The sequence below is a fragment of the Lutra lutra genome, chromosome 1 (assembly GCF_902655055.1).
Source record: "Lutra lutra chromosome 1, mLutLut1.2, whole genome shotgun sequence".
NCBI lineage: Eukaryota > Metazoa > Chordata > Mammalia > Carnivora > Mustelidae > Lutra > Lutra lutra.
Genome location: NC_062278.1, coordinates 121,600,411 through 121,617,451, shown reverse-complemented (window position 1 = coordinate 121,617,451; position 17,041 = coordinate 121,600,411). Strand labels below are relative to the sequence as shown.

The following is a 17,041-nucleotide window of genomic DNA, read 5'->3' as shown; positions in this document are numbered from 1 at the left end:
AGAAATTTTACTTAGCCTAGCCATTGCCTCTAGATAATTTAAATCAATTATAACTTATTCCCCCTTTTTCTAATGATCCGGTGCATGGATTATTGATGCTGTTTTCCTTGTTTTCTTTCTCCTTCCTCCTCCCTTTGGGTTGTTTATATGTCAGAGCTCAAATGTGTCTCTTCTTAACTATCTTATAAGGCACAGAAGGCACAGAAGGTTGGACCCACCATTCAGGTGTAATTTGGGTATTGTCTATAGATAATTGTTCCCTTTTTCAAAAACATTACTGCGTACTTAGCATTTATAAGGCACTATGCTAGGCACTGTGTGAGACGGAAGCATGACTTATACTGCCCTAGTCTTCCAGAAGTTTACATCTGGGGGGAAGAGGTATGGTGGGATGTTGAAATGTAGGTCAAAACCACTGAACAAGGTGGTCTGTGGTGAGTCACAAAGGTGGTATGGTGTGGGGGTACTGGGTGAGGGAGAGCTGTTTCTAACGGGAGTAACTGGGTTTGGAAGATTTCAAGTGGTTGGCATCTGAACTGGGTTTTTAAAGAGAGAAAAGAATGCCAATATATGGAATTTATTTACTTAAACCATTCTACAGTCTAGCAAGAACTTCAGAAATGTACATACAATACAATCAGATAATGTTTAAATTAAATGGGTAAGGAAATTGGAACAGAGAGGTAATAAGGGTGGAAAGGAATATATGTAGCTAAGAATGAGGTTGATACTTACAGTAAGTGCCTTATGGTACAAAATGCCAGGTTAGAGGGCAGAGATGAACATTTTAATTATCCAGAGCCTTCCTATCCTCTCGCCAAGTGCAGTCAGAAGATAGCAAGGTCTGACTTAATGACCCATCGGAGAAAGCCACAGCTCTGGGGAGGTTGCAAAAGCCATTCATCTGTGTTCTTGTCCTAACTCCCCAGGTCCTGGGATGGATCCGCAATGGGGAGTCAATGCTCAATGCCAGCCTGGTCAATGCCAGCTCTTTGTCCGAAGCAGAGCAGCTGCAGCGGGAACACGAGCAGTTCCAACTAGCAATCGAGGTAACACCCAAATCTGACTCCTCTGGCCTCCCTTCCCCTTTCTGCTCTGCACCCCGGGCAGGTGGATTCCTCGTGCTGTGGACATTCCTTTAGGTAGTGAAGCCCTTACTCTTTCTAGTTAAGTGGTCCAGGAAGCCTCCCTGTTACCCAGGAACTGATGAGGAAGCAAACACAGGAGTTCACCAACCCCCAAGGGGGCCTCCTATTGAAAGATGAATGTTCAGAGCACAAAAGTGCATCTTGGTTACTTATTGGCACATTTACCAGGGTATACCCTGGTATACTGAGTACTTGGACATTGTGGACTATGCACCATGTGAGACATGTGAAGCCAGAAGGTTAGAAGTCACTTCTAGTTGAGGAGCCCTTGAGGGTAAACAACTACAAAAGCCATTAATATGTTAGCACTCCATTTTAAAACATTTGATTTCTATGTAATATATAGATATCATTGTCAGTTTCTGCCTTTTAATGAGAACAATGAGCTTTGGAGTAGGTTGCACTAGATAGCTTGCTTCCCTGAAAATAGTTGTTCAGTACCACTGATCGAAGCCACATTTCAGAAGTTCACCGACTGACACTTGTTCTAAAGGCTATTTTAAAATAAAATACCTCTTCCCATAATCTAAATTTTGTCATCTTGCTTTAAATAATACCTTTAATTATCCTTTCTACTAGAACATTTTTCTTCCCAAAGAGACTTGAGCTGATTGCTTTAGAGGGGTATGGGGAAAGGAGCAGGAAATGGGACATGGGAACCATATTAAAAATAAAGTAAGTTCAGTACCAATGGGAACAGAGAGAAACCTTCAAAGTCATTCATTACTTGTGGTTCTGTTTAAAACTCAACCCACTTTTGAATGTGTAGGAAATGTGAAGTGTTATCTTCTACTAAAAGAATGATTGTTAAGGAGAATTTTTCATAACAATGATAAAATTTTAACTCTTCGTGCCTATGTCTTTAATACAGTAATCAGTTGATTACTAGCCATTTTTAAACTATTATAGATTGATTACTAGGAACCATCTTGTATGTGTAAACATAGCATTAGCATAAATGGCATGTTTCTATAAGATGCCTGCTATCTTCTAGAAAGCATTACTAATAGTGGTTTACAAATCCCAGTGGCCGGGGATTTGAGATTTTAAAATAGACTATATATTGCACACACAGTGTGAGCAAATCATTTTCTTTCTTTGAGGGGGGGGGCAAATCATTTTCTAAGAAGGAACTCAGCAGAGGAGAGAGGCTTTATTATCATCAGCTGCCTCTGTCTCAGTTTACTGGCATACACAAATATAAAAGCATTAAGATCTATTCACCACCAAGGAAAAATCTGGATTGGGGTCACAGTTGAGAATCAGGCACACAGTGGTCAAAGCCCCATAGAGAGGCAGCATGAACAAAGTTTGGGCAGATAGACTGAGGGTGTGGCATGAAGCTGTGAGGGTATGAGGCAGAGACAAGACCACTGTTGGCCACACCCCCTTGTTTATCTCAAATGTGAAGGTAATTAACTTTCCTGTCCCATAAGCAAATGTTAGGTCAAAAAAACCAAGTATCATGATGTACTAGAGCATTTCAGCGAGTGAGTGGGAATAGTGGGTGTATGCATTAGCAGTCTTAGCACCATGACCAAATTCTACCACTTGCATAAGCAGGATGTATTAATTTGTAATAGTGCTGTTTCACCCGTAGGGAATAGAAGCTTACTAAGCATGTATGTCCCTAATCACATTGGTGCAACTTGATCAAATATTCTTGGAATTGATATTGAGATCCCGTGAGGCCTCTGTTGAGTATATGTCTATGGTCTGAAGAGGAGATGGCAGAGCAGATAGGATTTCCAGAAGATCAAGGGAATGGAGGGTAGGTAGGTCTACAGCATAGCGAAAAGAATGAACTTCAAATATGCTTCTTCTCCAGGTGGCCTTGTACTTCACTCTAAAAGTGTTGGTTTAAACCAGGTTCTGCATCAAGGGAAAGATATGCCAGGGAAGATTTATGCAATTTGAAAGGGATCTAACTAATCTAGTTTGACTTGGCCCATTTTGGTGGTCATTACTTACTGGAGGCCTTCCTAGTGATTGCCGATAGAGGACATAATTTAACTTCTTGGACTCAAAGAAAAAATCCTCGGTTCCATGGAAAACAAAATAGCTATGGGAAGGATGACTAGATAATTTATTGTTAAAACTGAGATACTTCTAAGAGGGAAGAAGGGAATTATTAACAACTCAGCTAGAAAAATAGGCACATACTAAAACTATCGTGGCAGACTAGGATGTCTGCTTACCCTAGCTTGGGTGGACTTTTTGATTTAAAGGTTGCATTTATTTTTTTTTAAGATTTTATTTTTTTGTTTGACAGAGAGATAGCACAAGTAGGGAGAGCAGCAGGCAGAAGGAGAGGGAGAAGCAGGCTCTCCACTGAGCAGGGAGCCCAATGCTTGATCCCAGGATGCTGGAATCATGACCTGAGCTGAAGGCAGCCGCTTAATTGACTGAACCACCCAGGAACCCAGGTTTAAAGGCTTTAGTCTCCCCAAAGAAGGTCAGAATTTTTACCTCAAGTATTCTGAGTTTTAGGAAGATAGAACCATTTAGAACAGAGAATAGCACATAGCACCCAGAAGCATAGCTTTATCAACAAACCCAAATTATTTTTTGTTAGTATGCAAAATGGTTTGGCTGATGTGTCTTCAAGAATTGTGACTATCAAAGAGACAAGCTCAGTTTTGAAATCAACTTTATTTGAAATCCTCTTATGTATTTTAAACATAAGCATTATGGCAGAATAAGTAGTTAAAACTGGATAATAAATTCAATTGATTTGGTTTAATTTTCTTCCATGTACTCCTACATTAACATCATGTATTAACATCCTTGGTAATCCATGTCTTAAAGATAAAACACTCAATAGGATTAGATAATAGTAGAAATAAATGCATAATAATGACTCAGGCTTATCAAAGCAAAGATTATGTCATATGCATAAAAGTTTGTCATTTGGAAATTAAAGGGGATGGAGTTCCAAGGACTATCAGATGATAATGAGTTTCAGAATAAGGAAGAGGATTTATTACATAGTCTAAATTATAGGACAATTAGAGTTAGTCCTTCACTCCCAGAGAAAAAGACATAATCATGGGGTTTTGATGACAATTATATGCTGGTTTCATATACTGAGGAGAAGCCAGTTAATTATCATAATCACTAATGTTCATTTGGTGAACCCTTCCTCTGTGGGAAGCTCTGCAGATACCATTCTAACTCTGGAGATTAAATAATGTGGTGTGATAGGGTGAAAATGAGCACAGGAATAGTCAAAACTGAATCTTATCCCTAGTGTCATCACCTCCTTGGTGTATGTTTGGGGGCAGGTCACTCAGCCAGCCTCAGCCCCAGGTTTGTAACTTATGAAGTGAGAATAATAACATCCACCTTGTTGTGGTGTTGTAAGAACTCGAAAAAAATATGCATAAGCACAAGGCCAGGTACCCTTGGATAAATGACAGTTATTAAAGTGATGTTTAAAGTCATGTTTGCCTTAAGAATCAGCGAAATATATTAAATGAGTGATACAGGAGTTCAGGAAAGAGTAGTTTTTAGTGAGTCTCCAGCTGTCCAAAAAGATTTTTTTAATATAACATTTAAAAAATTGTTAATTCCAAAAAAAAATAGTTAATTCCACTGTAGTTAACATACAGTGCCATATTAGTGGCAGGTGTGTGATACAGTGAGGCGGCAATTCTCTGCGTTACTCAGTGTTCATCATGATAGGTGTACTCTTTAATCTTCTCTTAAAGGAGACCAGACTTGAGCTGAGTCTCAAAGGACAACTGGAACGTAGATGGGGAGAGAGGAAGGGGTGTTCACTAAAAGACAGGAAGAGTGAAGGCAGCAAAAATAAGCTCACTCTGGTGAGAGCTGTGAATTGTGTAAGACTGATGAATCACACACCTGTACCCCTGAAACAAATAATACAGTATATGTTAATAAAAACAAAATAAAACAAAAAGACCTGCTCTAACAATTCTCAGGGTCGATGTGAATCTAATTAGACAATAGATATTAAAGTACTCCTCTAAGTAAAAATTTAAAAAAAAAAATAAGCCAGGGTGTGTTTGCAGAGGTTTTTTTTTTAAGGAAGTAGTAGATGATAATGTTATGGAAGTCATTCAGGACTACATTGGGAGGAGATTTTAAGGACATCCTTCAAAGTTTGGACTTAATTTTATAGCAGTGGAAGAATAACTGAAGGCTTTTGAATTGAGAGAAGGGAATGATGTTTAAGCACAAAATTAGAGTTTTGGAGCCAGAAGAACGTTAGGGGTCACTTCACCCAAGCACTTCCTATTACGGAGAACCAACTGATGTGTTGGAAATGTGAGGGATGGGTTTGATGGATTCGAAGTGGAAGGCAAGGAGGCTAGCTCTGGGACCACCATGGAAGTCCAGGTATACAGTGGGTTGGACTGGGACTTGGGGTGAGGAATAGCAGTCCAGAATGATGTCCAGATTATAAACCCAGGTGACAACAAGGAGGGCACCATCAACACCAATGGTAGACTGCCATGGGAAGATACTTCCAGAGGGAGGGATTTCATTTTAATGTGGAATTTGAGAAGATGTCTGGGAGGAAGCGGGATGCTCTAATAGAGTGGTGAAGCCATTTGCATTCACTGACGAGCCTTCCTCCTCTCTCCAGGAAGACCTGTCACTTCTTTTACTAAGAACGCATCTTTGTAAGTGGCTAACGTGGGGCAGGCAGCTAGAACAATTGAATCAGTGCTGCTGGCTTGGAGTGAGAAATAGGGTGGGCAGCTCACCCTCACCCCCAAAGACAGTTAAAGATGAGGGTCCCATGTAGCGTGAGAGATGAATACTGGGCGACATCTACAAAAAGGAAGTAATAGCAGCCATGAGTATAGATAAGAGTTCCACAGAAGTGAACAAAAACCAAGAATGCACCTTGGGGTTCCCATCTATTTAGGAGACAGGAGAAGAAAATGGTGCCAATAAGTAAAACAGACAAAGAAATCAGGACTTTGTAGAGGATCACTCTGACCCTCAGTTTACTTTTTTTTTTTTTTTTTTAATTTTAAAGTTTACTGTTTCTAACCATGTTCAACATTTAGGAACTCAAATTCTGATCTGATCATCACTATCGAGGGCTGACTTAGTGGAGAAACAAGGGAGTAAAGGAGTCTAGGTTGCTAGAGGCAGTCATGCTATCGTAACGAACACTGAGTACAGATTCCAGAGACAGGGAAGGGAAGCCAGGAGATAGGTGATAGATGGGGGGGGGGGGGGTTATAAACAGGACTGTGCAGACTGCAGTCTAGGATGGGGGTGAAGGGGGCTGGGTGGTGTAGGGGTGAAAGGGAGGGAAGTTGCACTCATGCAGGGAGTGCCAAATGGATCAGCTCTTGGGAACTATCCCAGCACTGCTGCCAGAGAAGAAGGGCAGAAGTAATTCTAGAGTAAATTACTGGGCCACTAGCTGTCCCTTTTCACCAGGAGCTGAGCTATACTTTCCTAAGCATGCAGAGGCCAAGTCAGCCCTGCACCATTGAGTTAAAGTGATCCTTGCAGTTGAGGTCGGGATAAATTTAAGTCTTTGAAGTCCTATGTTTCAACCACATCCATACTTTATTTTAGTAAATTTTAATCCCTTTTAGCTCTCTATATCTGCCATCCAGTCCTCCAGCCTGGTCTCCCCCTCCGCCCTCCAGTTAATGAGAACTCCGAGAATGCAAACCACAATTGGCTTGAATAAGAAAATAAACCTTCCACTGTATATATCTCTATACATTATCCTAAAGGCAAACATAAGTAATGTAATAATGTAGGGATTACACATTGAGCTGAATTATGTACTATGCTGTTCTGTTCCCTTCATGGGGTAGCTGAGGAATGGTGAGATGCTGCTCTTAGGCTTTATTAACCTGCCCAGTCCTTCTACTGGAATCCTTTTCAGCTAATGTTTAAAATGATTGCATCGTTGGCTGAACTTTGTATTATGTGGAGTTGTTTTTTTCTTACATTTGACCTGTAAAGTGGAGCTATAGCAGTAATCTCCTTGAGAACTCTTAACTACAGTGAACAATTTTATGATTAGATTGAAAAGAAAAATTGACTAATGTCTGAACCATTCAGGAGCAGATGTATACACAACTGCTGTTTCTCTACCACAGAAATGGAGACATCTTTAGAGCCAGTGACACGAGAAGGAGAGTGGGGGGCAGGAGTTGGGGTCCTGAGCATTCGGTTAATGAAAACGCATGATGTTCTTTTTTTTAAAATATGCTTTAAAAACAATGATGTGTTAATCGTCATAACAAAATGTTTGAATCCACCATTTAAAGCTCTTTAACTTTTCTGCATCTTTCCACTCACGCCTCACTCCACCCCCTCCCGTACCACGCCTGGGTCGTTCCCACGGACCTCTCTCTCCTCCCCTTGTGCCCAGTCCCTCTTTCATGCCACTTCCTTGCAGAAGACGCACCAGAGCGCCCTGCAGGTACAGCAGAAAGCTGAGGCACTGCTCCAGGCCGGCCACTATGACGCCGACGCCATCCGGGAATGTGCCGAGAAAGTGGCCCTCCACTGGCAGCAGCTCATGCTGAAGATGGAAGACCGGCTAAAACTAGTCAACGCCTCTGTGGCATTTTATAAAACTTCTGAACAGGTGAGGGAAGGGCTGTGGGAGGTGGGGGACTAATGTTGGTGGAAGGTTGTTTTTTTCCCCTCATACTGCTAACCTATACTATCTCCCTCAAGATGCAGCTAGTCCTCTCAGCAGTAGCCTTTTAGAATAGAATAATGGCATGAAAATAACTACAGTTAGCCTCCTTATAATATTTTCCATTAAAGAAGTAAACCATGTGATTTGTTTCTTGTAAAATCTCAGCCTCATCAGATCTAAGTGTTGAAGGAGAAATTAGGTGTATGCTGAATGCTAGGTTGAGGGCTGTCTGAGCCAGCTACTGCCACGATAATGCTGTGTAACAAATTACCATACAACTCAGTGACATAAAACTATGAGCATTTTGTTTTTAAGTATTTGAGTTCAGCTGATCTTGATGGAGTTTGGTAGAACCGGGCTCCAAGCTGGACATCTGATCTAGATCTGCTTTCATGTCTCTCAGCCTCCTGGACCAGCAGCTACTTGAGGCACATTTATGGTGAAGAGTAGGAGTGCAAGAGCCCAAAATCTGCTGTGCAACTGCATCTCAAATCTCCAAGTGTGCCACATGCTCTAACATCCTTTAGGCCAAAATGAGTCACATGGCCAAGCCAACATCAGTGAGGCAGGGAAGTCTATGCCTCCAGTGAAGGTCAGGAGAGTAGGGTGAGAATCTGCAGAGCATCATCTGGGGTGCCCCAGTCAGGCCCTATGCTTGGAAAACATACAGCTCTTTCACTCATGGGGCTCTCCATCTGACAGAGGAGACACAGCCGTCTCTCCTCCATAGGTTATGAGCCAAGCAGGTGGGATAGAGCAGCTGCGGGAGAAAAGGCAGGAGATGCACACAGCGGGATGACAAGGATTTAGAGCCCTTACTTTCCCATCTGTACAGTAATATGTACAAGGGCTAAGAGGATTTCTAACTGATTTAGGTGCTTTCAGGGAATTCTTTCATGAAATAGAGGTTGAAAACAGACATAATTGTATTCCATGTAAAACATGTTCCTCATTGGAATTGCTCCCTGGTAGAAATAGATCAGAGAAACATTCTCCTCTGGGTGACTTACAGGGGCCTTGGGTAAGTCTACCCGGAGTAAATATAACATGCTTGTCTGAGGGCCCTGTGGCCAGTGTTCCAGCCTCCACACCTTCTCTCTGTTCTCAACTGATGGTGCCTTGATGGCCCCAGAGTTGGGAGTAGCAGACTAAGGCAATTTATCAATTGAACAGAATCCCAATCAAACCCCAGCAAACTTTTTGATAAAAATTGATACACTGGTTATAAGATATATATGGAAATACAAAGAACCAAGAATAGCCAAACAATCTTGAAAAGAAAAAGGAAAGTTGGAGTTACACTACCTGATTTTAAGACTTATTCTACAGGTACAATGATCAAGACAGAATGACACAAGGAAAAAGAATAGAGATTCTAAAAGTAGACCCACAAATATGCAGCTGACTTTTGACAAAACAATTCAAAAGCAAAGTCTTCAACAAATGATGCCAGATAACTGAAAGCAGGCTTCCCCTGCTAACTGAAAGTAGTGTTCCTATGAAAACTTTTATAAGCTGAAATCAGATGCAAAGAAGCAATGACCATTTACTTATATGGAAAAAATTTTTAAATATTCCCACACCTAAAAAGTAACCTCTTTTAGGCTTTTCTGAAATCTTAGGGACACATCTTGCTAACAGCTACACAGAATAAATCGAGGTAAATCACAGATGGTCACAGACACAGTTTGGAGCTGTGGCAGCTGGATGCTGAGATGCTACTTCACCAGAAACTACACCTGGGGAAGGAGCTCACGAGGTGGGGGCGGGGGAGGCAGTGTCATTGCTCAGGATGTGTACTGCCTCTAGAACAGCCCCACAGCTCACTGTAGAACAATGAACACTACTTTCACCTTTTGCCTTTTATCATAGGAGTGAAAACCTACCTCATATTTCTTTCAGTTAGCAAAAACAGGTACTAATGTAGGTCTTTCATAAAAGTGAAATGGAGTAATGTGAACTTGTAGAAAGCAGGGAATACTTATATCCATTTTTATAAAAATGAGGTTAAAGCCCTGTCTAATATCACACACAAATTTTAGTTTTTGATGGGTCTAGATGCTGAAGGGGACAAAACACTAAAGTCAGGAAATTTGACCCAGAACTGACCTAGATCTCTGTTTCTTTACCTGCTAAATTGAAAGATTTATGTTTGATAATCTTTTCATTTCTTCTAGTTCCCAAGTTGTTTTTAGTCCAGTATTATCACGTGACCTAAGTATGCCTTTTCTTAAAGTTGTTGCTTCTCTATAATCCATTTTCTCTCAAGACTTGGGCCCTCCTACACATGTTCATACCTTCCATAAGAAGAGGTGTGTGATGCTAGAGGAGTCAGAATTCAGGGCCAGGCCTTCTCATGACATGGGGAGCACGTTGGCTACGAGGGTGTGCTGCCTGGGACATCTTTTAGCTCAATTCATCACTCAGTAAACATCCTATCCAACACCATACTCTTCCTCAAAAGGGATCACTTTCCCAGGCAAAGGGGACCTGGGATATGTAGCTGTTCCCCACCCCCTGCCGTAGCCAAGCGTTCAAAGCCTAGTGAAGGAAAGTATAGGGATATGAGTTTCTATTTTCTGCATCCTTCCCTAGGCCTTGAATAACAAGATTTCCCTGGGTCCCCTTCTGTTACACCCAACCTATCTTCCATCCAAGTCCCATTGAAAATGCTTTTGCTTTTAGAGTATGACCTCTTAGCACAAAACGTCTATTTTGTAAAAGAAGGTCTGAAGATGTCACTGCCTTATGACAATACCTCTAGACATTTTGCGGGGATATTTTTGCCAAGGGAGGGGAAAGAAAACATTTCACTTATGGCCCATAAGTCCCACAACACAAGCCATTTCCTCCTTTACTTCTGTTTAGGGCTACTTCCTGTAGGGCAAGTGTGGATGGTTGGACAAACCTAAGCCTAGTATATTCTCTAAACTTCATTTTCCTGCTCTGCCACACTGACAGAGCTATCATAAAGTTCCAGTGATAGAATATATAAAGAACACTTTGAAACCCCCCCCCAAATTACTGGTCTTTTTTCTTCTCTTACCCTGTATACTCTCCCTAAGTGATATTGGCCTTCAGCCAGCAACTGTCAAATGATTCCAAAATCCATCTCTCAGTCCTAACCTGTCTGCTGAGTTCAGCTGTGTCCTGGACTTCCCTTCCATGTCCCAGAGGCACCGCGTGTTCTAAATCTACAGACTGAACTTCAAATGAAACTAGTCACCTGCATAGGGTACTGTTGGCTGAAGGTGCTCAGAAAACACTCCCCTGATCTGTTAATTTACTGAGACTTTCCTCCATGGTTCATTAGGTCTGTAGTGTCCTGGAGAGTTTAGAGCAAGAATACCGGAGAGACGAGGACTGGTGTGGCGGACGGGATAAACTGGGACCAGCAGCAGAGATCGACCATGTCATCCCACTCATCAGCAAACATTTGGAACAAAAGGAGGCCTTTCTTAAGGTCAGAGCACATTGTCATTGAAGATCACATGTACACACACACACACACACACACACACACACACGTTTCATCATATGGGCTTTCCATCCCCCTCTTTTTCCTCACTTCTTATCTAAAGGGAGGCATTTATAGAGAAGATATTGGCTGGTTAATTTGGAAGGTTGAAAAGTTATGCTTCCAACATATTTCTCTCCCTACTTTCTATATAATTAGACAGTTATACACCATTACTGCAGGTGCCTGTTTGAATATCTTGAAATCTCATTGATGTTGGTAATTGAGATAACACATAGTTTCACCCAGTTATGTTTGGCTTATGAAAATATTTTTAATTGAAACACATAGCCTTGGAAACATCTGTTTGGCTCAGTCAGTAAAGCATGCAAACTCTTGATCTAGGGGTTGTGAGTTCAAGCCCCCATATGGGTATAGAGATAACTTAAAAGAAATAAATTTTTAAAAATTATATATATATATGTATATATATATGCTCTCATGCACATGCATATATATATGTCTAGATATAAAACAGTATTAAAATAAATGTTTTATAAATGGATGATGCAAAATTTAGGGCAAGAATTAAATAAATTTAGACACCTTATTTATTTGCCAATCTAGCAATTATCAATAACCATTAGATATAACACCATTTATTCTGTTGCATGAAAAGAGAAATACCTCATTTTGTTTGTTTTGTTCTTATTAGAGCCCCAACCTCCCAGAGAGGAAGCGCAGTCCTGTTCTGAGCAGGCTTTCAGCTAGTGTGGAAAGCCCTAGTAAGCTTCTTTCCTCCAGCCTTTGATCATCTCTCCAACAGAGTCATCTGTGTTAAAACTTATCTAAAGGCTCTGTTTACTCTCAAATTTCTTGCTTTCATGTTCTGCTTCCTTTCAGGTTTCTGGGAGTACAAAGAGAATTTTTATACCCTGACATGTTGCCACTGCTTTTCTATAACTCTGTAATTAACTGACTTTCTTTTATTAGGGATTTTTTCTACTTGACCACCCCTTTGAGTTTCACTTTTTTTTTTTCTTTCTCTCTCTTTTTGAGATGGCTTCTCCCTACTGTCCTCCTGTCTATCAGGTGTGTGCACACACACTCAGTCAGAATCCTTAGCAATGAGCTCTTACCAATAAGATTAAATAAAGTCTTCTATACAGGGTGCAAGAGATTTTAGAAGTCTTCTCTACCATAAAACAAAATTTAAAACAATGACCGAAGGAGAGCATATGAAAGACTTTTAAAAGAGGTATAAAGATATTAATTCATAAAATGACATGTTTCTTTTGAAGAATGGAAGAAGAAAATGTTCTGGCCTAACGTTTTCCATATGTGCCTAAAATCATAGGTGAGAAATTCCCTGTGCCTGTGGGAATTAAATGCCTGATGGATGGACTATTGGGTTCCCCATTTAGGTGTGTTAGTTGATCTATGTTGGATACCTTAGCTTTGGACCACCATCCAGCTGTTAAATTCATGGACCTCACAATAGATGGACCCACCCAAAAATCTTTTACCAGAGTTCCCAGAAACCACGTTGTTAATGCAAAATTTAAAATAATTTTTTACTATATAATTTAGAGAATCAGTTGTTAAATGTCAAAGGTATTAAAGTTTGACAGTTTCATCTAGATAATATTGGAAACTGTAGATTAAAAATTAGTGGACTAGGGTAAATAGAAGTCCCCCTTATCCATGGGGAATATGTTCCAAGACCCCCAGCGGATGCCTGAACCTCTGAATAGTGTTGAACCCTACATATACCATGCTTTTCCCTACTCATATACACCTACGATAAAGTTTAATTTATAAACAAGGCACAGTAAGAGATGAACAGCTGATAATAGATAACTGATAGATACTTAGAACAACTATGACAATATACTGTAATAAAAGTCATGTGAATATGGTCTCTCCCTCAAAATATCTCACTGCACTGTACTCACCCCTCTTGTGATGGTGTGAGATGATACAATGCCTGCGTGGTAAGGCGAAGTGAGGGGAATGGCATAGGCAGTGTGAGGTAAGGATAGGCAACCACTGACCAGACAACGCATCAGGAGGACCACCTGCTTTGGGACGCAGCGGATTGTGGGTAACTGACACTGCAGAGAAGAGAACCGGGGATAAGGGGAGGCTTATACTGCCTCTAGACTTGTACAACAGAAAAAATTCTGCTCTGTAAAGAAATTCAGAAATTCTGTGGTCTTGAGAGGAATTAGAAATACTCTGCCCATAGTCATAGATTCCAGCCCTGATGTGCTTCATGGTTCCTGCCCTTTCTGGACCTGGGTCTCCTCCCCGGGCACAAGGAGAGTGTCCTCTCTGCCATCCACAGCTAATGGGAGTCATAAAGAGGCTCCTATTCCTGTGTATAGATCCATATTTCCCAGCAATAAGATATTAGTGTTATTGAGCCAGGGCAGATTTTAGGGACAAATAAGTTTTTTAAATGTGGGTGACTTCCATTTAGGTATGGAATGTGTGGTTAATAGGCTTGTTTACCAAATTTGCTTTCTTGAGTCTAAATTAAACAAATGCAGGGCGCCTGGGTGGCTCAGTGGATTAAAGCCTCTGCCTTCAGCTCGGGTCATGATCCTGGGATTGAGTCCCACGTTGGGCTCTCTGCCTGGCAGGGAGCTAGCTTCCTCCTCTCTCTCTGCCTGCTTCTCTGCCTACTTGTGATCTCTGTCTGTCAAATAAATAAAAATTAAATAAATAAAAAAAATAAATTAAACGAATGTGGAAGTGGCTTACCACAGTGGTCCTTTAAGAGGCATTCTGGTGGCAGAGGAAAACCAGCCTGAGACGTTAGTACCTATAAAGAGAGGTAGTCAAGGGATGCCTGATTGCTGATTTTCCTCTGGGATGGAAAGGGGAGAGGCCCAGGGAGTAATTCTTTACACCACAAAAAGGGGAGCTTCCTGCTTTGGGATGGGAGTGTCTGGGAACCAGAAGTGGCCTACAGGGCTCTGCTCACCCAGAGCTCCAGAAACCTGTCCACCGGTGCCCCTCCCCCAGTGTCTCAGACCCTACGCACCTGCTGGGGTCCTCACAACTTCGTCTCTTTCAGGCCTGTACCCTGGCCCGGCGGAACGCGGAGGTGTTCCTCAAGTACATCCACAGGAACAACGTCAGCATGCCCAGTGCCGCCAGCCACACCCGGGGACCTGAGCAGCAAGTGAAAGGTCAGTGTGGGAGTGTCCAGCCACAGGCCACATCAGCAGCACAGACCAGAGGCTGTGAACCTGGTCCCTGTGCACTCTCATGTTTCCTACTACTTCTCCTTAGATAAGAGGACATTTGATGTGGGGGCAGGGGTGATGGGCAGTGTTTAAAAGGGCATCAGGACTGGGAATAGAAAGATGAAGATAAAATTTCCCTAGCACTTTTTCATTTATCTTAATCTAGAGCAGCACTTCACAGAATTTTCTGAAGGAACAGACACAGTCCATACCTACCCTGTGCATCTAGTAGGCACTAGGCACATGGACTGCTGAGCACTTGACCGATGTAGCTAAGACAATTGAAAAACTAAATGTTTCCTTCTATTGACTGTTTCTTAGTTTAAGTGTAAGTAGCCAGCTGTGGCTAACATACTGAGGAGCACAGATGAGGCTTTCTTACAGCCTGGAAACAAGACGCACACTGAGAATCGTGAAACCAAGTTCTAATCCTGGCTTTGTTACTTACTATGTGAGCTTTTAAAACTTCAAGTTTCTTAATTTAAAATGATGAGCATCTGAACTCTTCTTGCTCATTAAAATGTGGTCCCCAGTCCAGCAGCCCTGGAATCACCTGGGAGCGTGTTAAGAAACAGAACCTCAGGCCCTGCCTAGACCTACTGAAATAGAAGCTGCATTTTGGCAAGGGCTCCTGCCATTCCCAACCAGATGATTTGTGTGCACGTCAAATTTAGATAAGTACTGGTCCAGCACATCTTTAATATCTCTCTGAATTCTATAGAGTCTACAGTTACATGAAAAAATTAGTAACCTTTAATCATTGCTTATTAGATGACCACATTAAGCTTAAATTATTATCGGTGGTATCACTTATGTTGGACCATGCAGAAAGTAGCTTTTGAGCAGGAGAAGAATTTAACAAATGTCATCTCAACACAGCAGAGGGCTCCCAGCCTAGAGACCAAGGCCAGGGAGGGAGCCAAAACTGGCCTAGAGTGAGGGCTGGGGCAGGATGAGGACTGCAGAGCTGATCTGCCTTAGGAGGGGCTTTCCTCCCTGCTCAGAGAGCTTAGGAGGCTGCAAGATCAGAGGCCACTGGGAAGAATTAAATTTAGTAATAAAATTCCCTATGGAGAAGAGGCAGGCAGGGTTCCTCTTCCAGAGGTGCTCCCCATTTGAGGTCCAGGGACGCTGTGGCTGGCTGGCCACCATGCATGCTACAATGCTCGTGTCCTGACTTAGCGTTGGGGTGGCGGTGGTGTGGGTGAGACCAACTGCCTTCTGGGCGAGCCCATGCCCCCCGTACCTCAGTGTGCTGCAAGCCTCGGGCTCACAGAAAGAGCAGGGTATGCTGCAGCTTCATGGGGGTGAAGGTAGGTTATTGTCCTCGGGAAATCTTTCCAGAATGAGAGAAATGAAATCTGAAACTCTTTAGGATTTTTGCCTGATCAGGGTTGATTCTCTTAAGCACCCTGTAAGATTCTGCAGTCAGCAAAGCTCTGATTAGGAGACAGAAAGATTAAAGTAAACGCTGCTTCTCACTTGTCTCTGCCCAAATGAGGATTCCTCCTGAGCAGGGACCTACAATTTCTCCTGTACCCATTTCTTGTCTACCCGCTACCTGGACCTAAGGCCAGTGCCACTTATTTTAAGTTTTTGTTACAGGCGCAATTATTATGGCATAAAGCCCAGTGCCATACAACTGTCAGCATTTTTTGTTCAAGTCACTACGCATTGGCTGGGGACTAGCTGTCTTGGCCGGTCTCAGCAGTGCGTTTCTGCCAGCCTGGCAAGCTTAGTGCCTCACTACAGGTTGGAGTCTTGTCTGCTCCACATGTATTAATTCTGGGACCTCAGATGAAGAAGCGATTACCCAGGAAAACTTCTTATAGTGATGAGGGCAAGGTCAAGTGCACAAGCACACTAAATTCCTGCTTGTATAATATCTATTAACAATCCCTTTGCCAGAGCAAGTCACATAGCAGAACCCTGGGGGTGGGGGGAGAGGAAGTAGGATTTATCTCTTTGGGGAGGAGTTAAAAAGTTACCTAATAAAGGCATGGATATAGGGATTGGTGAATAATTGAGACCTGTAAAAGTTCTCAGCCTAAGGGAAGAGAGACAGATTCTGTCCTTAGAGAGTCAAACTTCCAGGAAGATGCACGAAAAGTTCTAAGTACAAGCACTGCAAATTGGTTGTACCTTTTCTTAAAAAAATTTTTTTATAGAAATGCAATTTAGTTAACATACAATATATTACTAGTTTCAGGGATAGACTATAGTAATTCATCAGTTGCTTGTAACACCCAGGACTCATTACATTACGTGCCCCCCTTAATGCCCATCACCCAGTGACCCCATCCCCTCACCACCCTCTCCTCCAGCAACCCTCAGTTTGTTCCCTTATAGTCAAGAGTCTCTTATGGTTTCTCTCTCTCTCTCTTTTTATCTTATTTTATTTTTCCTTCTCTTCCCCTGTGTTCATCTGTTTTGTTTCTTAAATTCTGCATATGAGTGAAATCATATGGTATTTGTCTTTCTCCAACTCACTTATTTCACTTAGCATAATACCCTCCATCTCCATCCACAT

At 41.9% G+C, this 17,041-nt stretch overlaps 1 protein-coding gene across 25 annotated transcripts in view; it reads left to right on the top strand.

Annotated features, from left to right (window-relative positions):
- Nucleotides 1-17,041, top strand: part of KALRN (kalirin RhoGEF kinase) — a 675,882-nt gene that overhangs the window by 393,290 nt on the left and 265,551 nt on the right. For 18 of the 25 annotated variants that reach the window (XM_047734954.1, XM_047734936.1, XM_047734961.1 and 15 more), the window contains exons 16-19: nucleotides 930-1,049; nucleotides 7,525-7,743; nucleotides 11,114-11,263; nucleotides 14,340-14,454. In XM_047734954.1, the coding sequence (XP_047590910.1) occupies nucleotides 930-1,049; nucleotides 7,525-7,743; nucleotides 11,114-11,263; nucleotides 14,340-14,454 (604 nt within the window). The remainder of the gene's footprint in view (nucleotides 1-929; nucleotides 1,050-7,524; nucleotides 7,744-11,113; nucleotides 11,264-14,339; nucleotides 14,455-17,041) is intronic. The other 7 variants (XM_047734993.1, XM_047734967.1, XM_047734977.1 and 4 more) reach the window with 1 other exon arrangement.